This window comes from Plutella xylostella, chromosome 29 (genome assembly GCF_932276165.1).
Source record: "Plutella xylostella chromosome 29, ilPluXylo3.1, whole genome shotgun sequence".
NCBI lineage: Eukaryota > Metazoa > Arthropoda > Insecta > Lepidoptera > Plutellidae > Plutella > Plutella xylostella.
The window spans coordinates 8,312,500-8,340,490 of NC_064009.1; the positions used below are offsets into that span (position 1 = coordinate 8,312,500).

The 27,991-nt window shown below is 35.6% G+C and overlaps 2 protein-coding genes across 2 annotated transcripts in view; one reads left to right on the forward strand and one right to left on the reverse strand.

The window, feature by feature from the left end:
* LOC105382235 (adenylate cyclase type 2) overlaps positions 1–27,991 on the forward strand; it is a 125,150-nt gene that overhangs the window by 59,537 nt on the left and 37,622 nt on the right. The window lies entirely within an intron of this gene.
* LOC119693868 lies at positions 286–27,904 on the reverse strand. The gene is made up of 5 exons (XM_048631877.1): positions 27,580–27,904; positions 10,832–10,952; positions 6,430–6,563; positions 3,158–3,327; positions 286–1,016 (listed from the first exon to the last, which is right to left on the reverse strand). Exons 1-5 carry the CDS (start codon positions 27,601–27,603, stop codon positions 461–463), a joined length of 1,005 nt encoding a protein of 334 aa, XP_048487834.1. The 5' UTR covers positions 27,604–27,904; the 3' UTR covers positions 286–460.

Consider the following 27,991-nt stretch of genomic DNA (forward strand, 5'->3'; position numbering starts at 1 on the left):
ATCAGGTCTACTTGAAAATAACCCTGTATAGTGTTTGTGCCCAGGAGCTGATACTTATATCTTTTGCTGACCGTAAACAACCGAATTTAGGGAATTATTGTCAAAAGTTTTCAAGACAGCAGACATATTTTCGTACCTATAGGTGTACTTTATTGGAACGAGCTTTGAGAAAGTTTTGAAGTATTCCGACAGATGTTTACTAAACTTCACCCAAGTTTTTTTCAACTTGAATTAGAGAATCGTGACTGAAATCTACTTAAGGATATGACATAAAATAAAAATAGATTTCGGTAAGTAAAAATATATTTATTATTCTAAATCATTGTGTGTCCTTTAAAACTACTTATTATTAACTTACGGGTACTTCTATTTTATCTTAAAACTACATCAGTCACATTTGGCCACAACTCGACATCGAATTCTCAACATCTTTGACTTAGTAATCACTTGCCTCTACCTATCATAATAGATTATCCACTTCATTCTTGCCAATATTCACATGTATGGTTATAGCTTCATCATTATCTGATTTCAGAACGACATCATTCCACTGTACTTCTGCCTTCTTACTGTACGTTTCATTCTCTATCATCACAGCTGATTTGGTAGACAAGGCTTTGCTTTGGAATTCTATGAGCGCGCAGTATTCGCTTTTCTTCGGCTCCTTGTTTTCAGCCGAATAACCGAGCTTCCGTCTCATGACCTCAACCCTGACGTGGTAATTGTAAATGCAGACTTTGATGATGAACGCGCTCTTGTGATGGAGGAGTATGATTTTGTATTTGGTCCGGCAGCAGGCGGTCTTTTTGAGTTTGGTCTGGAAGTTTTCAATGAGGATCTTGATTTTCTGCGAGTAGACGGCGATGATGTTGTGGGAGCCCTGGAGGTGCTCAGACAGTTCCTCGAAGGCCACGGAGCAGCAGTTGGCTGCGATGGGGCAAGTGATCTGGTCGAACTTGCATTCCTCCTCGTGCTTGACCCGCGTGGCCGCTGTGAGGTACTCTGTGCAGCCTCGCCTGGGGAACAAAAGAAGAGGTTAGTCATTTGTTTGTATTATAGTTTGGGGCGTTTTTGAGGGGATTTTTGGATGGGAAGAGTGGTTGGTTGTGGTGGTGATAACATTATTAGTAGATCTCCTAAGACAATAAATTATTCTCGACCTCCTAATAATGAACGTTTAGCTGTGACAGAGATAGTATTGTGTTTATACGTAAAATTTAAGGCAAACATATGTATAATCTTCCAGGCTCCCAATTATCGACATAGCGGTAAACATTATTAAAGCTCTGACATCTAAACAGGTACATCTACCACAATGCTTCTATTTAGAATACTAGGATACCTATTAAAAATTGTGGAACCTCTCAAATCAACTGTTTTAACTCGGTCATTTCGTGTGAAATAGTACTAAAAGTGTTGTTTTATTCGCCATTACTTTATCAGAGTGGTCGTACGTGTTTGGTCAATAAAAATGTGCTCAAACATTGTTGGAGCAAATAAATCGTAAAGAGGAGAATTGAGGAGATTAAATGGACTACATACCATTCTGCGCGAATGCTCTTTTGTGATTGGTGGGTTCATGCGATTTAAAGGAAATGGCATAATAGAGAACGTGCTTTATTAAAAATATCTGCCTTCCCAATTTTAGTATTTTTAGGTAGGTATTTAAAACATATTTATTTAAAAACTTTCAGAACTTTAGTTTTTGCAGATAATACTTTTAAACAACTTACACCCGAATTTAGGCATTTTCCATGTTATAAACTCAGTGAGAAAATAAAATTTAGGTATTTGTTAACTAAGTACGTAAAGGGCAGAAAGACCTGACCCCTCTCAGAAACATTGTTACTATGAGAGGGGGGTCAGGTTTCTCTGCACTTACCGTACATAATAAATTTTCAAAAAAATTACGACCTATTTTTCGTAAGTGTTTTATAAACATAGGCTCTAACTTTTCGAAATAGACAAATAAATAGAGATTGAGCTTATTTATGTTCTATGTAAATGTAAAATTGTTCTGTGCTAGTTAGAAAATAATTATATGACGTCATGTAGAACCTATTACCATTTCTTTGAAGCTTCATAAAGCAAAGTTACTATAGAGATACCCTAACCCTATCCTTTACTTGTGACTGCCAAGTCAAGCGCACTAATAACTAACAAAGATTTAAGGCACTTTAAACTTAGTCACATTAAACTTAAAGGTCAGTTCCCTTAGAACTTAGTTGGAAGGGTTATTAGTTTTATACAAGGCTGCTTAGGTTAGTGGAATAAAATGGGTTTCAAGGATTTTCAGGCAAATCACGCATGGTTTTACGATTACTAGTTTATTTTTTTATATTCAGTTTTACATCTGGTCTTTGTGAAATGCACGAATAAATTTAATTATAATTTTAATAATAATGGCGTCGGTCAGATATCTCATTAGTGTCCTACGGCCGCGTTTCCAATTGAATTTCAATTTCTACTTTATTTTATTTATTATTCTGTCTGAGTTCCGGCATTGTAAGATTAATTGGGAATCGGCGAAAATTGGTTATTGATGTTTTTATTTGTATTCCCGGAACATACATAAATAATTTATATTATTGTTTTAATCACAAGTGACTGAGTACCTAGGTATGCAGAATTAAAACTGCACAGTGTAGTGACTAATCTATTTCCAGTATTCAATTGTTACCAATGAAGGAAAACTTTGTATGTTTGTTCGGCGTATACCTACTGGGCAGACTGAAGGCCTAGCACGGGGTGCAAGACGCTCACGCCAAGACGTGACAAAACATTTGCGTCGCGCTCACTCACACATCGATCGTGCGCCTTCGAGAGCGATTGATGAAAAAATGGCGCCCAGTGCTAGGCCTTCAGCTTTATTGTTTGTCACCGTAGCGTTAAGAACAAGCAACCCGTTTTTCTCAACTACGTGATATACTAAAAATTATAGTGACCTGTAGCTCTCCACAACTCTATCATAAACTAAAGGCATTATACCTTCAGTCAGACAACAGTCTGACATCAGGGATCCATAGAGCAGTGGATCTAGACGCTGCAACTTATAGCCACAGTCCTCACAAGGAGAGTCGCCTCGGGGTGGTGAGACCCCTCCCTGATGTCCTGGCAGGTGCCGGAGCTAACAACAAGCAAATCCATCATCCCTCACCTATAATTCCTACACGGCAACATCAGGTCATTGACCAGCCGCTGCAGCGCGAGGCAGGGGGGCGCGGGGGCGCGCAGGGGGGCGCGGCACCACGCGCAGCGCGACACTCGGCGGGAGCAGCGCGCGCACCACACGCCGCCGCACCATGTGCAAGCGCAGGGGCCGCAGCACTGGGGGGGAGGGAGAGGGAGATGTTAGATGTTTGGTTTCACTGTGGAGAGAGAGAGAGAGAGAGAGATACATAGAGCTTGGCAATCACGGGCTTGCGCTTGGCCTGCGGTAGAGTAATGGAGATAAGCGCACACGCATTACATATGGGGGATGCTCTGTAGAGTGATGGAGATAGAAACAAGTAGAGCTTGCGCATGGATCGCAACACTGTGGAGAGAGAGAGGGGGATGTTAGTTGTGGTGGTGTAGATTGTGTCATTGTGTCGAGTGATGGAGATAGAAACTGCCGCAACACTGCGGAGAAAGAGCGGGAGATATTATAAACTGTGTGGAGTAATGGAGGTAGAAAAAAGTAGATAGGGATAAGAGAGAGAGAGAGAGAGGGGGGTGTTGGTAGAGCCATCATGGGTTTGCGCCTGTCCCGCAACACTGTGTAGAGAGAGAAGGGGAAGGGGGGATGCTAGTTGTGATGGTGTGACAGAGATAATGATAATAATATGTGTAGACATCTCACACACGGCCATCAAACTGGTTTCTGTCTTCTGTGGTCTAACACATGCAAAAAAAATATTGAAAGATCTAGCCACCCCGATCCTAGTACCCTAACACCTATATGTATATCTGATGTATTATATAATTAGTGGCTAGACGCGGAATGCTGCGCAATTTCCTATGTCACTGTAGCTATCAGGAATACCTAGGTCATTGCAAAATAAATGTTACATTACTCATAATAACATATTGTACGAATAGCAAATAGTATACTTTAATAATAGCGATAGCAAAAACATGACGCTGCATAAATGTGCCCTTCAGTTATGTGCTATAGAGTACTTACGTCATTCCAATTACGTCACGCAATAGTGCACTCTACCCTAGTACTCCACTTAAAACACTTGTAGGTATATTAAAACTTACAACGTGTTCTATGAGTAAAACTTTAATTATAATCTGCAGCTTGTAAGCCTTTGTTGGATACCTCATAATGAAGTGTTTGCTACTGCCGGGTTCGTTATGGACGTAGATAAACGTCACTATTACGCGATTCACCATAAATACAGCGCTGTGATTGATGAAACGCGCATTAAACGGCTTTATCGATATCGATAATGAACCCGTGTAGTGGCCGCTGGTAAATAAGTGGCGACAGACAGGCGGACAGTCATATTTATATAATTAGAACAGTATTATTTTCTTTCCGAAGACCTATTCCATAATTATTATATCGAATTTTAACAAATACCATGACAAATTACGTACCTATTTTATTCAGAATACCTATGAGAATTGTCGCCCACGCTTTGTAAATTGAATGGGATTATTTTTTTAATAACGAAATGGATGTTATTTTATATTCCATTATTAAAAGTGATCGACTGAAAATTGGCGTCGTTAAAATGAGATTAACATTTTATTAAAGTTCAAAAGTATTGCATTTTATATTGAATGAGATGAAGTGGCACTTATTAAGTATTCTTAAGTACGAAGTTAGGTTTGATAAACAATAACTGACTTATAAAAACCCCTTAAATGAAAATCGTGAGTGTAAAGGTGAGTATAGACTACAACATTTACTTGTAACAAACAGAACAACGAGCCGTTCTCTGGTATGTTCTAGTGTATCATCCTTTTACGAACTTTTTATGATGATTTTGCCTGTATAGTACCATTCGTAAGAACGTTATATTACACAGAAATGCTCGACAAAATGCTGTAGACTATTCTATACTCACCTTAAGACAGCCCCAAAAGATTTCGCAAAAACGACTCTTCATATACGTAAAGCCAACATATACTTCTTATACAAGGTTATTTACTTTGTGAATTTGGATTAGCTTTAATTGAGAACAATAAATTTGCGAAAAGGTTCCATGATATGATTAAGCTTTTTGAGGCATCCCCTTTTGTCAAAGAGAGTAAAACATTTTTCTTTGTAAAATATAACTTACTGTTAAGTCTCTTTCAGTAAAAGAAGCTTTTCCAGGAACAAAGGTGGGTAAATAAAAGAATTAAACAGTTCTAAGGTACTAAGACCCTTAAAAGATTATGATTTCTTTTACACAAAAGTTGCCTATTGTTAATGTTAACTTTGTTGTCAAGCTTCTGGAACTAAATTCTGGTTTCCTGCTATTATAATAACGTACTATCGGGAAATTGGCCGGTTGATAATCTTAAGACGGGATATTTTAGAAATTGGGGTATCATAATTACCTTGATTTAATACCTACAAACCATAAGTGTAAGTACCTGATAATAAAAATAAAACTTTCCGTTATAATATGTACAAAATGTCATTATTGTTGGGTGTTTTGCTGTTTTGTACGAATGCGACGGTATGGAAGTATAACTTTACTATACATACATACTTCAAAACATTTTAAATTCAATTCTATCCTGAAACTAACCAACTACTGAAACAAAACTACTGCCATAGTTGTGGTCAGCGTCGCCGCACACTGATGTAAACTTAGATTAACCGGCCCTGCATATCCTTTAAAGTTGTGCCATGTCAAGAACTATGTACTGTGTGTACTATATATATATATCTCATCTCACTCAACAATGTATGTAACTTATACAATCTAACAATGTATGTAGCTCCGTACAGTGAGAAGGAAACTGAATTCCGACAATAATTTGAAAATTTACCAAAACTATACAAAAAACATTATTTCAAAAGCCATAACAATAAATAACAGTAGGCCGTTTACATAATATGCTACCGTTAACCGATTACCGTTTTGGCAGACGAGGCACTTGGAATCTAAATCGCAATTATATCCCAAAGTAAAACCACTTGATGATAAAACTATAGTTATAGAGAGACGACGGCGACGGGTGATGATAATATCTCTACAGCTAATAGATGCATTACATACATTGTTTCTACGATAAGAGTATATATAAAAAACATATAGTATGAATGAACGATAAGAGTTTGTATAAAAATAGAGCATGATCCTATTCTATTAATTGCTGGCTCTCTGCGTCCCAATAGCCCCAAAGGGAATAATCCTTCCTTCGAACCAAGAATACTCTTACCCTGAAAACCCAGCTTTACAAAACCATCCTGATTACCAAAAGCTATACACAATTACACACCTGTAAAGGTTCAAGACAGATTCCGCATTCTGAGAACCGGGACACGATTTCATCGCAGTTTGCGCACGCGCACTGCGCGGGGTGGCTCTGTGGCGGCGCCAGCGGCGGCGGCGCGGGCAGCGGGAGGGGCTTGTCTGGAAACAAATGACGATCATGTTAGACGTTTAGAAAGATTATAAAGATAAAGATGATACACTCTTTATTGCAAACTATAGAAATTTAAGGGATATATCTGCAACAGCAGTGGACCAGCGTATTGGGAAGAGGTCCTTAGAACTTCATTGGGATATTAATACACAAAGATTCCATTCGAGTGAGTCAGGTGCTGGTACTTTCACCTCCACACAGAAAAGAATAGAAACTATCAAATCAAAGCTACAAAGATGGTGGCTAGCCATAGTCATAAAATATATATAAAAACACACGTCCAACATTATCATTTTTTTTTTCTTATAGGACATTAATGAGTACAGGTAATAAAATGTATAGGTATAGTGGCTGTATTTACACCTTTTCTTATCTTGTAACACATATGATTATCAGATATGTAATTCACATTAAGTAGCTGTGTACCTAACCAGTTAAAATCTTTATTGTTATAGGTGGCCTAGTAACCCATTCGAGACATGTTATTGTGAACCGTAAGTGGGCTAGCGCCAACAAGATAATACGCGGATAAGAGAATGATAATTCAAACATGAACTACAATTTGGAGCATTCGGAACGTCATACCGGAACGCATAATAAATATTATGCAACAGTATAATGTTATGTGCAGACTCTGTTTTGTTTGTTAGAACAATTAGATGCTAGTAAAATGTAAGTGGATTTTAATTTAGACGATTTGATATAGAAGCGCTTATAGCTAAAGGTGAAAAACACTTGAGCTTGTCAGTCAGAAAAAGAATTAATTTTTCATGTTTGAATTAATCAGACAAATTACTTGATAAATAAAAAAAATTACGAAATGTAGACCAAGAAAAAAATGACTAATGAATTTTCTGATCTAATACCACTGCATGGTATACTATGCAAAGCTTACGGGCTGAAGTTACTAGAAAATATCTCTACATAAGTGGACGATTACATACAGAGAATAGATATGACGATAAAGACTCATCATGATTATTCTACTTTTGTAAAGCAAAATAAAAAAAAAATGCTTCAAAGCACATTATGCAAAGCACAGTACAGCAGGTCTTGACCAAGTAATAAGTGTAATAAAGTATTACCTACTTGATGATTGCGTAATGCTGTCTCTATGTGGGTCAGAGCCTCCGAGTGCCGAGCAGTGAAAGGCTTAACATCTTGAGAAGGCTTTATCTACACTTGAAGTCGTAATTTTGTCCTTCTTTCCCTAATAAAGAATTAGATTTTGGAAATATTGTTCAAGTAAAATCCAATACTCGTGTAAAATAATCTAAACAGCTGATATTGCATATTTTTAAATACTACTGTCTCTTTTCATTATTTATGTTCCTACTGTAAGCCTAAATGAAAACTGATAAGTATAAAGGTAATAAATACTATTTGTTCCTGGGTCTTATAGGATGTCAGTCACATTAAACCCAGATTCACCTCCATTCTTGTGTTCACATTAAAGTTCAAATACCTTCTTCATAAAATTGAATTCTTCACTTATAGAACTATGCGAATTCATCCTTATGACGTAATTGATTTGTATAGAGTTATTTTATATGACCAAGGATCATACAGTGATTTCATCTCCGCACACATTGTGAAATACTTTAGACAATAACTCTTTGAAATACCTAAGTCACCATACAAAGTCAAAAGTATTTTTTAAATATATTATTGAAAGATTAATTATTCCATTAGTTCGACTTATAATAAAAGCTATTTTTTAAAGGAGGATAAACGAGCTCTACTCAAGACTATAATACCTCAGGACTAATTTTATTTTTCGCAGCAAGACATCCAGATTTGATATTTCAAAGGTGGTTGCTTCCTAAGTAGATAGGTACTGAACTATAACACTAACTATACAGAACCTATACCTATAATGTACATAATATGCAAAATTATATTCAGATAATCTATTACCACGTGCATAATAAAATATATTGTGGACTCAAGCATTTGCAAACTCTACGAGTAGAATAGCGTGAAATTTATGAAATGTAATAAGCATGTCTCTATTTGTTGATATAATTGCATACAATGTATTGAAACCATACGGTTTATCAAAAGTTTATAGCAAAGGTAGTTTATATATTATTATTTTGTGTAAATATAAGGTATAAAGTTAGAACGCGTAACTGAAAAGATAAAGTTACAAACAACGCATACAAAAGATAATAATAAAAAGAGTATAAAATATAGTCTGAAATAATTACCACACTGGCAAAAAATAACAAAACGATACAATGGGAGATACAAAAAACAGCGCATTTTTTCTAGCGTGCAGACAAAAAAACCTTTTATTCACCACGAAAAATACTAGGCTACCATGAAAGTGAAAGAGGTTCGTTTAGTTGAAATTTAACCAGTCGTGAACAGTCAAGGTTGGCTTGATGTTATGTAACGCGAATGGCGATAGGTCATGTCTTTATGCTTTATACTTGAACCTTTTACTTAAAACATTTAGCAATAAGATACATTTGAGATTATTACAGTGGTTGACGTAAAGACTAGATTTTTGTTGAGATAAACTTTGATCTAAAGCTGGATAGATATTTTTAGCCGTAATGTGAAAAAACTAAGGATTTTCAATTACAAAGGCAAAGTTCAGATGAAAGAAAGAAACCTCCTTTTAATATAGTTTCTCAGAAAGTTTTAATTTTCAATTACACTGAAAATCTTTTGCTTATTTCTTGGTTGGAAAAAACGGGGATGATGTGCCTACGTTTTTATATTTACTTACAGTTCATGAAAAATATACAGCACATTTTAAGAGTAGGGCCGATAAATTGAATGTCCTGGCATTTACCCCTCATCACTCTTTATCCCCAGGATTATGGATTAGGTATTTCTTACTCGCTATCATCGCTGTATCCAATATATTTTTTATATAGAATGTAAATTTTTCTATGGAGATGAAGGATGAAGGCAATACATCCAGAATACGGAAAAATATCAACAAAAAAACGAACTAGGTAGGTAATTAAACGAAAAAAACTTTAAAACAATACGTCGCTTTTGCGGCACGTTTCAATAATCTTGGAATCATTATACCCTTCACAAATACGCATATTTTATATGTAATTACAAAATACGTCGTAAGTAATATTTCAAAATACGGAACTAAACTAACTTATTGCGGATGTAGATTAGTGAGTAAGTACGTTTAAATACTCAATTACACTTCACCTGTAAGCCAGTTTAGCAAAACCGACTCCGGCGCAGTTTAGAATGACGCATTTCAGCGGCCCGCGTCTCAAACGTATTCATTATTTATTTATTTCAAGGATGAATTGACATGCGATTGAAAAATCCTTTTGTTTGCTTACAAAATTACATTGTTACACATATTTCTTTATGATTTGCAAGCGTTTGCCGCGATCTCCACTACGTCTTTATCTTCACGTTGAGGGATAAAAATAAGCCTACTTGACACTTTTCAACCCTCCAATGCCCATGATAAACGATTTTGAATTATAATTATTTACTTATAAGAAATGTTGTAGTGAATTGAAACATAAATTCAATTATTAAATAACTAATCAAACAATCTGATCTATACAGCATTGGCGGTGGCCTAGAAACCAGCGTAGAATATAGTACCTGCAATTTACTTCACCGATCAAAGTCATTGTTCATTATCGAAATAGTTGACGACTTTGTCATTTCCTACATTCCATAGGGAGTTAGCGACATGTGATTTGCGATTAGTCATAATTTTATTTAACTGTGATCTTATACTTGCGTTAATAACCTGAAATACGGAAATGATGACAGATACTGCGAAATAGCCACACACCTACTAATTTGTGCGAATTGAATGATGAAAATAACTTAACTTCGCCGCCAATTTCTATAAATGACTAATATCGTTCCTAATTATAATAATAAGTAATATATTGAGGAAAATACTTAGGATTATGATATTGTGAGTAATTCATGGGCAACACCTGGAATTGTTAGATACAATATGTAATATCCTACACTGATTCACTCGTACCAATGCAAATATGACGTTTCTCACACATTCAATATGACATCACTTGTGTTGTGTGACACAATAATTACATAAGTCCCTTAAAATTTTATACGCCTACAAAGTAGTGTTGATTTGTTACAAGGAAAATAAGATAGTTTAGCACTATGATTGCATGAAAATTTTAATTTTAAGATTTTTTAATTTTCCTAAAATATTAGATGTTTATGTATTTTGGCATCTGATTTAGTGCTTATTTATATTATTGAGTTGTAGTATCATTACCTTCAATTTCTACATTCTCCCCGCTAGACGAGTCGTCGTCTATCTTCTTGTCTGCGAGGATCGTGACGCTGTTCTCCCCACACTCTGTGCTAGGAGCCCGCTTCTCAGCCACCGAGTGAAACTATGGACAAGGGAAATACACCTTTTTATAAATAAAATCTAATAAATCAGTAGGCATAACTACACTTGCGAGTAATGAAAAAGTTGACAGGACATATTATTATATCATACGTGTCACCCTTATATTTCTAACATTATTATAAGGTTTGAAAGTTTGGTTTATCGAGTTGGAACTTGAAGCCCTCCGCAAATTCAGTTTCTAGTTCGTGTCAAATTTCAGTTCAAATAGATTGATCGATTGTTGAAAGTTGGGATGATGAATCAGCACTTGAGATTTACTTTGACTTTTGGGTGTTATTCAGAAAATGAGATTTGATAGCATAATATCAAAAATAAGCTCACACTCCTCTAAGATTTCGGTTAAAAGTAACCTATATATTTGCATAATACCTACATCAATACAGTTGAAAAAAATTCTGGAACACATAGGTATACGTATAGTACAAGACCTCTTAATAGCCAAACTATGTACATCTAAATGTATTTAGGACAATAAGATTCAAATCAAAGCACTTGATCGAAATTGACTTGCTGAAAGATATTATAAAGATAATATTCGTCCAGTCCAAGGCTGACTCTGGAAAGAATAATAAATAACTAACAATGTCGTATATATCTAAGTTTCTCGTAAGACTAAGAAAAGTTGAAGTTAGCATATTGTTGCATAGATAATTAGGTATACTGTCTGAGCCCAATCTACGCCATTTCAAATGGGACCAGATTAAAAAAATACTGAATAGTGTGATGTTCTATGAATCAGCTTCCAATAGCAAAAATGACCAAGGCTGGTGGCGTCATTTTATTCCTTTATTTTACGCCTAAACCACGGTGCCATTTGACACCTACTGGGGCTGCTAGAAAACATGGCTAATATATGGAGAATATCTGGTAGCAAATGGATAGAGATAGCCCAAAATCGTAACCTTTGAGGCTGAAAATGGCTAAGAAGAAAGAAAGAAGGTCTCCTAGTTATTATCACCAGCATTCCACGTACTTTGAATGTCCAATAAAAGTTGCGAATCATTCTTCAGCTGATTGCATCGACTTGACAGAAATGGGGTCGGAACATAAAAACCTACGTTTTACTTGAGCAACACGTAAAATTACAAAACGATACAACATTAATTACTTGGGTACAGTTTTTGTTACTATGATTAAATATTAATAAGTTTTCATTGCACATTACAACTAACAATAAATTAAAATATAAAAGCCAAGTATTGGGTGCAGGGATGCACTGTTGTGAAGTAAATGAAGAAACTTTGATAAAAATACAATATTTGTATGGAATATTTTATTTATGTTGCTGCTCCGATAGGCATACTTCTTCTTCTTCTTCTTCTTGGCGTCCTATGACCCCCCCGTGGGGCAAAGGGCAGACACAACGGTTCTCCATCTCTGTCTGTCGACGGCAGCGAGCTTCACCTCGGACCACGTCATCTCCGCGTCCTGCATCTCCGCATCGATTGAACGGCGCCAGGTTTGTTTAGGGCGGCTTCGTTTACTTGGTATGTGATTTTGGTCTCTACGCAGGGTATGGCCGATCCAACTCCATTTGCGCCGTTTTATTTGCAAACAAACAGGATCTTCGAGGCATCTCTTCCAGAGGTCTACATTCGATATCGTGTTGGGCCAGAAGATCTTCAGGATCTGTCGGAGGCAGCGGTTGACGAATACTAGAAGCTCCTGTGTTAGGGTCTTCGTAGTCTTCCAGGTTTCGCATCCGTATAGCAGTATAGATTTCACGTTGGTGTTGAATATTTTGAGTTTCACTCTACGAGAGAGGTGTTTTGACTGCCATACGGAGCGCAGACACGCAAATGCGCCTATAGCCTTGTCGATACGGGAGCTGACATCTAAATCAGGGCCACTATCGCCTGCCACAACGCTACCTAAGGTAAGTGAACCGTGATACCATCTCCACTTCTTCGGTTCCTACGAGAATCGCGTTATCTACGTGGTCGCCGGTTCTTAAGTATTTGGTTTTTCCGACATTAATTTTTAGGCCAGCTTTGGCAGACTCCGATTTAAGCAAGTCTAGCCTGTTCTGAATGTCAGATCATCCGCATAATCCAGGTCTTGCAGATTACCAACTGGTTCCCAATCTATGCCTTGGTGGACTTGTTCATTGACGCGCAGCATTATCCCATCAAGGATAGGTATACTACCTACATAATATTCAGTTATGATAAAGGCAATGTCTAATGGATTATCATAGCACATTTTATTTATAATGTGTTCAGGAACTAACAGTTTTATTCCGACAAACTGCACATTCAGTAATGGAGAACGGGATTTTACTCCGTGGTACCTAGAGTTTGTACCCATTTTAACCCCGGACAGAAAAATAGGATTGTTATAAGTATAACGTGTCTGTGTATCCGTGTCTTTCTGTGGTAGCGTAGCTCCCAAACGGCTGAAAAGATTTTCGTTTTGTTTTTTTTTTACATTATTGTACGGAAGTTCCTGTGATCGATCGATATTATGAAATTGAGTTTAGTTCAAATGACACTGTTTATTTCTGTTAAATAACAATCGTTAAAAAAGTGATACCCTTGACATTCCGATTAATAATCAACATTAAAATTTCATAATTAAATTTAATTACGATTAGGGTTAATGATGATGTCTTTATCTATCATGTTCAGGGCACAGATAATCTCAGGGTCGGGTTCACACCTCAGTCGTGATAATAATATAAATAATCATCAGATCGGATGATGACAAGGAACAGATTAGCAAGGATTAGGTCACTATTGATGATGTCCTCCGGCCGATACGGCTACGGCGACTGCTGCTGGTTGGGGTTGCGCCTTAGATGCGCACGGAAATGGCTGATGTAGCCAATCTTCTTGGAGAAAGGTCGTCCACACTCAGGACATGTTAGTGTTCCGTTCACATAGTTGTACGGTATGTCCGCGGTTGGTTGGGACTTCAGATGGTCACGTTTGCTATCAAGCTCTGCTCTCCGCTCAGCCTCAAAACCATAAATGTTTGCCTGGACAAGACGCCTCCATTATGATCGATTTGTTGCACGCTCCTCCCATGTGTCCGGTGCTATGTTGCAGCGTTTCATATGCCTCTTCAGCACGTCATGTAACGGAGAAACTGGCCACCTTGCTTTCGAAGGTGGTCACTATTAGTCAGTTTTTAAATATGTTTTGTAGCGGAAAACCTAATGATCATGATCCTGAAAAAACATAACCAATTACAATCCAACTAGCTAAATTAACAGTGCCGCTCCTTAATTAAAGCTGATTTTCCCGAAATTTTACCAAACAGATTGTGCAAAGGTGGTATACTAAGTCGAAAGGGGCTGACTCAAGATGTCCACCTGAACTAGCTTAGTAGATTCAACCCCTTTGGCAATACCTGACGACTGAAACTATGACTGCTAAATGAATGCCTGCTTTTAACATCCTCATAATATTATATTCATAAATAATTCTTTCACTAACAGAATGATAAATGATTTTATTAATGTAGGTACTAGTTAGGTCAAATGGGACTATACTTGTCATGACACCGTGTCTATGGATGGCTGGCACGCCTTTGCCCCTGTATTTATTCGTTTGCTTTTACTAGCTCTGCAAGTTAATATTGAATAAACAACCCTATGTTTTTTTATTGTTCAGAAAATGTGACAATTTATTGGGCTGCCCTGGCACTACTGATGTATAGCATAATAAGTGGAGACTTTACTTTCTTGTTTTGTTATGCAATAAATTGGTCTAGGTTCCTAATCAAATAAATAAAAGTACTTATTACTATGTATAGTTACATAAATACATTTATAAATGCGACATAATTATTTTCCATACTCGTCTCGAATACACAAAGAATATGTTTTAATAACCTTTGATTTTCGACGTGCTAACGTAATTATGACGCATTCAAAAAGATAATAAAATCTTCCGTGAAGATACTTAATCTCATCATAACAATAAATCACGGGTTTAATACAAAAATAACATATTATTGTCATCACTGACTATAAGAAAACACAAGTCAATGCAACAAAAACTTAAAATAAATAAAAAATACACTAATGGACTTAAAACACAAACATAATAGGTATATTATAGGCTACTGTAACTCCATTATTATTCACATTTCGTGTATAAAACCTACCCAACAAGACAAACGGCAACATATAAAACAATAAAAAAACGTGGGAGCGAAACCTTAAAGGTCCGGTGCAGGGACGACTTCCTCCAACATCCGACACCTGTGGTCGCAGGTTCGATTACCGGTTTGGATAGATTATTGTTTTAATTACTGCGCCTGCACTCATTTCTGTGACATTTTATATAATTTATATTTATCTATAGTATTTTCTGGTAATCATAATGATCTTACTTCCCTTGCCATTGCATTCGTTATTTTGTAGGTTTAGATAAATTAGTATTCTACCTTGGGGAGGCCTTTGCCCAGCAGTGGCAGACTGAAATGGCTAATTTAAAAAAAATCTACCTCTACAATCATCTAGAACTAATTAACTTAATTATGTTCTTCATCAAACTGATAATATGCATTTAATAACAAGGTGAAGTTCAAGTTATGTTTTGCATGGCCATGGTCAATCTTTATCTAAACTCTACATTCTCGATTAAATTGATTTCTCTGTAATATCCATTGGATTATAGCGTTATCTTGTATCACTAAAATAGATGCTTTGTTGTATAAAGTTACCGATCCTACTCTTTAACAAGACGCCATAGTGGCTAATAAAGGTGTTTACATTTTCCGTTGCAAATTCTAACTTCAATGGTTCGGCTAACTTTGCAACGGGTAAAAGATGGCAGTTCTTATGTTTTCCTATGAATTAGGAACAGTAATTGAAATTAAACCTTGAACATATGACACAGGGCTTAAATATCAATGTCTAGCGTAGAGTCGAGTCGCCGGTGAGTTGTTATAATGTGCGAAGACCTTAAGACGTGTCATGTCAGTATCAGAAATGGCAAAGAATTAGGTTGTTGCCATAACACAGTTTTTTGGTGTTGCACTTCTGTTGTAAAGTTAGCATTATCCAGTTCTAAATAGCTCAAGATTAAATAAATATTTAACCCCGACGCGCCTCAATCTAAAGGTACAGTTCAAGTGCAAGAGTGCATTTCCGCAAAGCAGATTACAGACAGTAAACATTTCACCACCGCGACAGTCGCTAATATCGCAACCGCTGCTCTCCGCAATAACTTAGTGACTATTTCTTTACTCTGTGGCAATACACATGGCGAAACCTATTTATTATATACACTATAGCTGTTCCCGCGAGCTTCGCTTCGCCTTAAACAGTTTTCCCATGGGAATTCCGGGATAAAAAGGGTAGCCTATGTTCTTTCTCAGGGTCTAGACCATAATTATGTTTACCAAATTTCATTCAAATCCTTTCAGTAGTTTTTTCGTGAAAGAGTAACACACAGACAGACACAGTTACTTTCGCATTTATAATATTAGTTAGGATAGGCCGGTACTTCTTGCTGCTTCATAAGACGCTCTATAGAAATGAATATAATAAGTTGATTGAAAGAGTTATGTGGGAAATTATGGGTATTGTGGATAACTTTACTGAAATCAATGAATAGTTAAAAAATAGAATATGAAACACGGTAAGTACCACCTTATAACTAGTACACGTAGAGCAACCGGCCCAGTTTGTGGCTCATATCGGTGACATAGGCCCAGTTTCTCAATTAATAAAATCTTCCTTAGCATGGACTTAAGTTCTACCCAGCAAAAATCAGTAAATCGCAGCTCTGTATTCCATACGTAGGTTTAGAAACTTATGTACCTATAGGTAAACTGTGATTAAGTCCTGCTTAACTTGATTTTGTCAGGCGCGAAACTGACTGTATCTGTATAATAGTTGGCTAGGGATATTCCTATTAGCTATAGATTATGTATATGAAATGTTTTTTTTAAAACCTCCCGATTACAAACCAGTTTTCACTCTATGCAACCTCCACGTTAATGCTGGGTCACCTTTGGTTCATGGCTAACACACTAAGTACTTACATCATAGTATTTAGTCGATTTTTTAGGTAATACATACCCGTTTTCCCAAAAGTGCCAACCTTGACTCCCGTCTCACGCTTTTGTAGTCTATGACGCGATCATAACTTTGCTCTTCTTCATCAGAACAAGGGAAGTTATAAAACACGTAATTTCTCCTCATTTTGTCACTGAATATTCTTTTGGTAACAACGAAGACGATTGTTTTCGAAATTTGAAAAGCACTTTTTTGTTGACACAGAATTCAGCCAGTACGAAGAAAATTCCTTGAGGCGTTCGCGCGCGCAATTCCAAATTTGAAATTAAGTTGTTACGGTTGACAACTGATTTGTATGTTTGTCGTGGCGATGTCTAACGACCAACTGAGAACCTCGAGGTAGTGCGCTAACACCAAACAATCACTCGATCAATCGACTTCGAAGAAAAAAGTGCGTTTCGCAAATACCTACCTACAATAACTTACTATTCGGTGGGAAACTTTAATTGTAAGCATTCTATTTTGTGGAAATACAATGCTCTGTCTGTGTATGTTTTTTTAAAATATGATGGTCATTTGAAAATGATGTTTCTTCACGGTGTCAATTAGTATTGAAGTAACAGCACCAAATTTCATGAGGAAAAAATACCTCCTTATTACTTAATACTCAATTGTAAATTCTACCCAATTAGGTAATTACTTCATTAGCTAGCAATAACATTAACTAATTACATCGTTATTTTTTTAATTGTGATTAAAATTTGTAATTGAAATTCCTTATATTGTTTACAAATTCCAATTTTTTATGTGCCCAGACCATCGATTATCTTTTTGATAAGTAACATAATCTTTAAACTGAAGTACCTAGGTAAGGACTTATTGAGGAAAACTGCAAGAATCAAATGCAATGTATGATAAAGATAACAACAATAATACATAAACTTATATCAATGTAACCCACAAGTTCATTGACTTGATATAGAGATAAATATTATTATATCAACATTCTTCGTACCTATATTCATTCATCCATAAATTTTCTAGCACATCATAGAAGTATGAATCATTATCATAAAAGCCTACTTAATTCCGCTCGGTACAGAAGATTCCTAAGTTACTGAAAAAAGTGATGATACTTACTTATACTAATTATGACGGGAAATTGTCCAATAATTTGACCTTTGCGATACATAATAATATAATCTAGTGAAGAAGCCTAAATTATTGTATTCAAGTAAAATGGCTACCTATCTTTGCGCTGTATTAGGTTTATAATGTATTTGTTATTCCGATATGGTTAAGTACTTATCTAATACGTCGCACTGGTTTATGTTTATTTTATTCGCAAAACTCGGTTATCATGTTTTCGACGGATGATAAGACCAGTCTACGTTGGTGTTGGTACCCCCAATAGACAGTTTTACGAACACGTGATCTAATTGAGTGCACTTGTACTACTTCCAAGTATTTGTTGACATTGTTTTTATTGATAAAAGATAACTTTTTATTGATTAAAGATTACGCGATTTGCCTGATGCGTATCTCAATTTTATTGTAATGGATAACTGCGTATCAAATTGCTCTACATATTTAATTATTGATCATAATGATAATTTTTATCTAACATTCAGAAAATAGATTTGCTCCTGAATCATCTGCATACCTATTGTTAATTCAAAGTAATAAATAATACCTATCTAACTTTATAACATATGTATATTATACATGGTACAGGTTCGAACAATAAAATAGGTATGTTATAGAAGATTTAAGATTTACTATTTGCAATAATAAACAAACCAATTTCATCTCATAAGACAATATGTGATCCACGAGCTGTCCCTATTGCTTCCCGGATCAAAAATAAACGTTTCCTACTGGAACAGACAGACAGACAGACTCGCTTATTTCTGGAATACCGCGGGAATGTCTCTGAGTCACAAGATGACACATCGCAGTTAAATGTTTACGATATTCTACAATTTCGCCAACCCTTAACTGTATCAGCAGGGCGATCACGAAAAACAGAGCTAACGTATAGAACCGAATGCGAGTGCGACAACTGACAATTTTATAGGTAAAAAGTGTTCGAAAGTGCTGTCAAGTTGACACTACACTGTTATTAGTAATCTTACGGAATTCTGACAGTTATCAATTTTAGACAAATCAGAGATCACAAACCTTTTTGGGCTGGGCACTTTTTCAATACGAGTCTGGACATCTGAGACTATAATATATTTTTTTTAGTCCCTGTATCCATTTTATTAGGTGCGGCGCTCCAAATTAAAAGGGGATTTACCTACATACTTAATATACAGGGTGTTGCAAAAAGGGTATACTAAGCCGAAACCTACATGTGCAGCATGGTATATCTAAGCCCGAAACTGAAATCAGAATTTGAAAATTCGCGAAAAAAAAAATTCATTTTCCATAGAAACTTTGTTAGTCACGTGACTTTTACTATGGAAAAAAAAAATTTTTTTTCGCGAATTTCCAAATTCTGATTTCAGTTTTGGGCTTAGATATACCATGCTGCACATGTAGGTTTCGGCTTAGTATACCAATTTTGCAACACCCTGTATTGTTTATTAAGATAACATTAGGAGAAACAGGATTATACATAGGTATAGACGAACATAAATTTGAGCAAACGAAACTTAGGTGTTTAAAGATTGTGCCTAAAGAGTTTTAGACGAAACGAGCCTTATGTCACATAAGTCTTGGCAAAGTGATGGTTCGACCAAAAAAGTTTAGACCATACGAGTTATGCGAAATGAGTTTTAGTCAATAAAGATTATGCCAGATGAGCGGAACCCGCCTCCAGCATCTCCATACTGCCTTCCTAAGCTTGGACCATTTCCCACCACGCTGGTCCACTGCGGTGTTGGTGGGTTCACATATGATCACAGATGTTTTCCTTCTCCGTAAGAGCGATGGTATACATTGTACTTAAATTCAAAGAACTCATTGTTACCTACATGTCAGCGCCGAGATTCGAACCCGCATCTCTTGCTTGAGAAGCGGGCGCTTACCCGACTGAGCCAGTTGGACTCGCGCAGTGAGTGTTCCGTACAAGTATACTTAATTACCTGAGGTAGTTTTCCTTTTAATTTCATCATAATTATGTACATCTATACGAAATATCAGCTTGATATCTTTACCCGTTTCCGAGAAAAAAGGTGGTGACAACAAAGTGTGATCTTATAAGGGTTCCTTTTTTTCCTTTTGAGGTACGGATCCCTCAAAAAGAATAGTGACAATCGGATCAATCGTTTCGGAGATATGCGTGGACAAACATACATACCAACAAGCATATAAACGTACATAGGTACATAAACATTTATAAAATTTTGAATATTTGTTTATTAGCCCTAATACTCGTATATTGTCATATGTCAATATGGTGCAGTTCCAATAATCTTACATACATACCGAACATATTATATGTACTTACCGAATAGACAATCTTTTTTTGAAATTGATTAAAAAGGTTTATTATCCCTGAATTTAGTAGGAAGTGATGCCATGCTAAAGAATAAAATAAAGCAATTAAAATTAATTCGATACATGGGTCGTGAGTTGTGATCCTACTTCATATTATAAATGCGAAAGTTTGTAAGTGTATATGTGTATGTATGTATGTATGTATGTGTGTATGTTTGTTATTTCTTCACGTCAAAACGGCTGAACCGATTTTAATGAAATTTGGAATGAAGTTAGCTGACACCCTGGATTAACACATATGTTACTTTTTATCGCGGAATTCCCACGGGAAAACTTATTAAGGCGAAGCGAAGCTCGCGGGAACAGCTATTATATTGAAATATTTGTTATTTTTGTATTAGTTTACTTGAGCAAGTAAATATTTAGATTTATCTTTTTGTATAAAAATATTAAGAAAAAATTATTGCCCAGAAATGGATCGCAATTTTTAATTTTTTCGGTAAAGAACTTTTTTAGTAGCATCACTTATAAAATGTCAGAATTCTTTCCAATTAAAAATCAGAGATTAGTCGCACTCGCATTCGATTCTATATTTTTCGTGATCGCCCTGCGGACATTTCTGCGCTTTGATTGAAGAATGCAAATTTTAGTGCCAATTTCTCCATAGTCGGTTATAGCATAACCAGGTACCTATTAACTTTTGACATTCTGTCAAGAATTTCATATGGATATGACGTATAATTGATGAACCATCCCTGGTCGGTTAGATAACCGACTATGGAGAAATTGGCACTTAACATGACAATACTATTAACATTATTTTTTTTCACTTTTCATTTGTTTGCAGCATGGCAATCTATAGCAATGCGCTATTTCCTTGGGTTGTTGTAGTAGCAGAGTGAGGCCCATTGACCTCCACCTCCATCCTCCATCCTTTTTTGTTACCATTCATGGGAAGGTTCCACTATAATTTCAGTTCAAGTATGTTCTTTTTGTTAAGGCGTGTAAATTTCGGCGCATTATCTGTTAGCAGTGCTGATGCGAGCTCATTAGGGTGATGGAAGAGTCGTGACTGATAGGTCAGGCTGGCTTTCTTTATTTCTTCCGCCACTGTAGGTATCTTTAAGTCCATATACATGAGTTTGATTGCTATATGCCATGGTATCCCAAGACTATTAACATTCAGGTTTAACCGATAGCCAACTAGCGCAGCTAATTGCAATGCACCTTCTAAATTCTAGGTATTGGGTATTTGGAGATAGGTTCTAAAATTGGAATTAGCATGAAAATGCCATGAAACGTGTCAGTTTTGAGAAAAAATCTTTCAAACGGAAGTATTTTTTTTAATTGGCGGCGCTATTTGGCTTTAGACTTCACCTTAATCCCAAGTAGATAATTTTATTCGTTATTAGATCCATTTATGTAGCCTTACCGTTCGGGACCTCGTGTCGTGTCGTGACAATAGCATTTCCGGATCTTTTTGCAATTTTTGGTGGTTACCTATTTGTAGGTATCTGTATTTTACTTATGACATACTTTGTTAATTTGATTTCCTAGACAAACTTAATACCTGCTTATTCTGAATTATGATTAAGGTACTTACGTCATTATACCTCTAGATGGACATACTATATCACAGTTTCATAAGTTTTTATGATCTAGGTTTAATGTATTTGTTTTGTGATGAATGTGATAGATAAGTATTTCCCATGAGTAATACTCGAGTAATTTAATGGTGAAGGTGGGAATATTTTTCCAAGGAACCATGTCTTCGTTTTTTCTCACCCTAATAATTACATTTGTCGGATTGATTGTCTATGGGTCGTAAAACGACCACAATACCTCACGTATACCACTTTAGCTTACAAAGTCTTTATTCCAGCCGGGCCTGCATCCTTTATCTATCTACATAATTCTCACATCAATTATCTGCGGATATCGACATATTTCGTGATAAAAATCAATCAATAATCATAATAGAAAAAAAACTCACAAGTCCAGTGTCATTGAATGTAAATGTTTGTTAAGTCCTTAGTGCAGCTTTAACATTTGTTGCATCTTTGTCAAGACTCCAGATACTACAGATAACAAAGGATTGTGAGTAAAATATTTGTACAGTCAGCAAAAGAGAAATGTTAGCCTCTCCAGCGCAAATATTTAAATTTAATGAGTCACTGAGAAATGATACTTACGTGACATGAATATTTAACCAACAGAGATGGTTTTCACTAACTATGTACCTATCCATAAAATAGAATTTCATTCTTCTATCTTCCAGCCATGAGTCCAAAGGTCTTTTATCTTTCTGCGTTGGGGTGGCATACAATACAATACTTTTTATTTGCACCAAAACAGAACAACATACAAAATAAAACTTAAAAATAAAAACAGTACAAAAAGGCGGCCTTATTGCTTATAGCAATCTCTACCAGACTACCTTTGGATTGAAGAGAGCATACATTATCTCTTTTGCTGACTGTACCTACGTACGGGAGTCTTTGTTTATTCTTCGCAAGCATTCTTTCAATGTCGCTTGGCCGCTAAAGGATTCCTTAACTTCCTATGAGGAAGTGTCGTATATAATTTACGTACGCTGATATTATAATGCTAAGCTAAGTGTTACAAGTGGAATTTCTTATAATCTATAATATAATCTCTAATCTATATCTTAGCATTAAAATTACATTATCATCGGATGCATCTTTGATATTTCTCACAATTTGAGCAAAAGTAGCTTCATCTAGCAATTCTAGCATTGAAAATCTATGTTTGCATTCAGGCAACAAGAGTTAACGGATAAATGAAAATGCAAGCACTGAATAGAAAAGTAATAACAATAACATGATGGGGGATCACCTAATTAACATAGTATTATTTCGTAATGCATGTAAATTTATTGAAATATCTGTCAACAATATCCAATCAGTTACCTTTATCGAATTTGTTATAAATTATTAATAGATTCTAGGTACTACGTAATTTAGAACAAGACTTGATACAGACGGTGTAACAAAAGTGGTATAGTACGCCGAAGTACGAATAAGGGAGTCATTCTGAGCAACTTTTGTTGTACCATACTCATAAGTCTATTTTCTACGGAGAAGCTAAATTGTATTTCGCCAATTTTAAAAATGTGTTAAACAAAAGTTCTTTGGCTATCTATAACCTTTTTAACCCCCTGTTAGTAATGCAATAAGTACTTCTTATTCAAATTCAAAATATTTTCGGCTCATAAATAAGGTATAAAAAATTCAAATATGGTACGTTTATATTGAGTGTCTCTGTACAACACATGACGTGTATAAATTGCTATATCGATCGTGTTTACAATCCATTAGATATGACTGGTCGTGTTCATAACCACACAATCACCTGTTAGTTATGTTGAGACATCTGTCTACATTGTATATCTATCTAATCATACACAGGTGGTCTAGATAAACTTACTATGGAAACTAGGTTTTTATGTAGAGTAATTAAGTATTCCTTTTTATGAATTTAATTATTGAAACCCAAGGGCAACGGCATAGCTACCTACTTCAAAAAATCATTAGGTTTTTGCAAGGGTTTCTATTTGAAACAATTCCCATAGATAGATAGAATATTCTTTATTAATACTGAAATATTAAAAAAACTAATAATAGAAAACTTATATTTAACTAGATGTATATATTTACAAATGTTGGTGGCGCTCTTCTGTTGCACCCCACCCAAAGGTACCCATAATGCTGGCTGCGTTTCCTCTTTGTATCGCCAGGGATAACCTTTGGGTGAGGTACGCCAGGCAGCGTCAACTGAAATGTATTTTATGCCATCAAAATTTAAATGACTTGGTTCAGTATTACGATAGCAACAACAAGTGACATATTCCGTATTGGTACATAATCTATAATATCATAAGAACATAATAATAATTGCACATACCAACGCATCACTTTCTAACTTTTTGTACTTAAATAACCTAATATCCGTTTAATCCAGAATCTTAAATGTAGAGCCCAATGAGTTATCCCTTCAAGATCTCTTTTAAATCAATAAACCGCTTGTCGATGAAAAAAATATATGAAAAAAAACTGAACGGGTTTTTAAAAACAAAAACAAAGTTAGTGCCATATGCGGAGCGGATGCGTCTTTTCGTTCATAATTAGTTGTATCCTGTGTGTATGTTGTGCTTAACTAGTTTAAGCCAGATGGCAGGTGCAACATGGTTGGACACAGATGACATAGTACATGATGGTTAAAAAGTTAATTTACTGAAGACAAATTAATAATTATGTATAATCTTTAGGAATTGTTACAAGTATGCGCTACATAGGACACATAAATTGATAAACTAAATAATACACTCACGGGCAAAGAAACAGTTCCACTTACAAAATTCAAACACCGAATGTCCCTAATTTTTTTAAATTATTTAATAAGAAATTTGAAGAAGATTTTTATTTATATTATTGATTGATTGATTGAAGATTTATATTTTTAGTTGGTAATATTCTGATGCGTCGTTAAATGTACTTAAATATTGCAGAAAGTGTCATTAAGTTAGTTTATTCCGCTAAGACGTAATTTGGTGATTTTCTCAATGGAACTTTTTCATTGCCCGTGAGTGTATTATTGTTCCTGTTTTGCTTTCCAATGTTTACATACTCAAAAGTGATTACTTATCGATCATTCTGATAACTTATTGCCAATTGAAGTTTATTTAGAAATGAACGTTCCCACTTCAGTCAGCCATAATAATTACTATCACTGCGTACGCATTACAGTAAGTACATTATCTAATCTAAAACCTATACAAAACAATTTGAGTACTTATTCCTAAATATATTCTTTTGTAATCTAACGATTAGTATCTATATTCTTTCTACGGTGTCTCATTTCTAATTCCTTACAACTGATACAGCTACTCACAGGAAGTGGGATGCCACTTCCTGTCCTTTCGATAAAACAATATGGCGTCTATCAAATGTACCTATACCTAATATTCGGTCAATCCATAAAAGCATAGCTTACGTGCATAGTGTCATGCAGTGCTCGATTGACCAACTTGTTGAATGCCTTTTAAAGCTTCGACCCTCGCTTTCATAGTGACTCATGATTAGTCATGTCAAAAAAAACTAGGGTCATAATTAGGTTCGGGGATGTCGCATGACTAATACCTTCACTGGTGATGAATCCAAGTATTTGCACTGCTTTCCAGTAAAAAAACGTATGCATAAATTTAAAATGACTCAAGAATTAGAAGGATCTTAATAATGTGCGATTTTGTTTCAGTAGATATTATGAAGAATAGGTACCTATTGTCTATTGATTTGTCTTTCATCATTGTTTTGATTTACAACCTTGTCTGATTTGCGCCGATATCAGAAAATACAAATAGCGGCCTCGTTTCTTTGCAGCCGCTTGCCACACCTCTATATCTACAGAAACAGGTTTATGAGTAAAAATATTGTTATACAACTCGCAAGCCTTATTATGTCCACCAAATGTTATTGAATCATATCCCAAAGGGATTTGGCACAAAAACTTTGTTATTGACAACATAAATCTTCTAAACATTATAAAAACGTACATACGTGGGTTTAGACGCATATTATAGACCACAACATAAAGTACTTAGATAGGTTATCTAACAGTAGATCAGGTTTATAGTTTAGTCCAAAAGTTACATCAAATTTAAATGAAGCTGCTATTTTAACTGTTGGTTCTTAAAATTTTAACTATAATTTCGAAGTCTTGAAGTGTAGATTATAAATCTGATCTATGGATGGGTTGGTTCCGCCTCCCATGTACCGTTACTAAGGATACATCGGGCGTGGGGAGTGGAGCCTACTCGCGAACCAGTCGGCTCTATGTTGTCGAAACACAACCTGTTGAACCGGTTCAACTTAAAACATTTGTTTTGATTGAAAAACTATAAAAGCAATCATGTACAGGTGTCACGTTTACACCTACTATGTTAACAGTGTGTAATCGAATAAGTGGTGTTTTTTACATTGTTCTTTTTCACTTGCCAAAGTCAAAGTCAAATCATTTAATCAACTTAATTACTCTACCATAATTTCACAAAAGCCCCGTCATTAAGGAGGAAAGAAATGACGATAGAATTTCCAAAATGTTCATCTAGAATAGTTCGATATAGACACATAATTTTTTCCTCATAATTCCACTCATAGTATGTACATGATTTCAACTACAGGATAATTTTGGATAAAAACCATTGATACTAAAACGCTAACTAGGGGTTAATAATTGAGCTAAGGAAGTGTCTTCTGTCCACAAGTTGATTCAAAACCGAATAGAATGAGATGAATGTTATTTATTTTATGAGGTTAATTATCCAATGACGCAGACGAAGATTTGATTATAGGCAGTGATCTATGATTAAGGAGATTTGCGTCATCGGATCAAGTAAAAGAAACTGGACTTGAAAGTTGATAAATATTTAGTATGTTATAAGTAAAAAAATATGAAGTGTAGAGAAAGAGATAAAGATTAAATTATAATTACAAATTCATTGCTACCATATCACAACTAGACAGGTATTATAAAGATAAATAACGTAAAAAAGATTACGGAATACAATTTAACATGACTCTTTCGCAAAAAAGGTAAACAAAATTCTGCTTAAATAGGCTCAATGTTGTTAAATAACTAAAAGACAGTCGACGGAGCAAGAACATTGAGAATGATGTAACTGTAATCGCGGAAACCTTGGACCATTGTCATGAGTTCAAGGAATAGTGAGATTAGTAAATAATTAAAATATCAATTAGGTAGGCACTTTCAGTTTAAATGAAGGCCAAGACATTCCCTTGGACATAGTCAATAGATACAAATTGTGCACATTTATAAATTGTTCTAAGCCTTAACTAAAATACTTAACTTAAAATCCTGAAAATACATTGAAATAATAGTAGATTAGGGGACATGCATATAATTATTAAGGAAATATAAAATAAGTAACTGTAAGTTACCTATAATTCCATACCACATTATTTTATGTAATATGAGACGAGAACATAATAATTTGACATTCATTCTTATTCAGAAAGTGTAAAAAAAGTATTGCGTGCATGTGCATTAGATACTCTTAAAGAAGAACATTCACTGTTCGTGCAGAAAAATACCACGCTGAGCGTAGAAAAGATTACCATAAAAATAGGATTAAAAGACAAAAAACCGAACTTACCAGTCCCTGTATCCTTGGAAACATTGTGCACTCAAAACACGACCGATCACAAACAAATGCACTCGATACTTAAACTATACAGTAACCAGCCGATATTGTCGGAAACAAAGTTATATAAAATAAACACAGTTGTCGCTTATCACAGACACACCCACTTCACTCAGAAAACAAATTGAGTTTCATAGTCACAAATATTATACACGGGTAAAAGTTCCTGGTGTTCCGCAAGGCACTATGCTTGGCCCGCTACTGTTCGTAATGAGACGTGCGCGCGAGCCGACGTATCGATCGCATGTGATTGTACTCTGAAGTGAGCCAACTCAATAAGGACGCCTGTGGTGAGTGGTGATTCACGCCGGCCCGGGGCTGCCTGTACAATACCTCTTATCATCTGGCGCTTTATGACGAATGG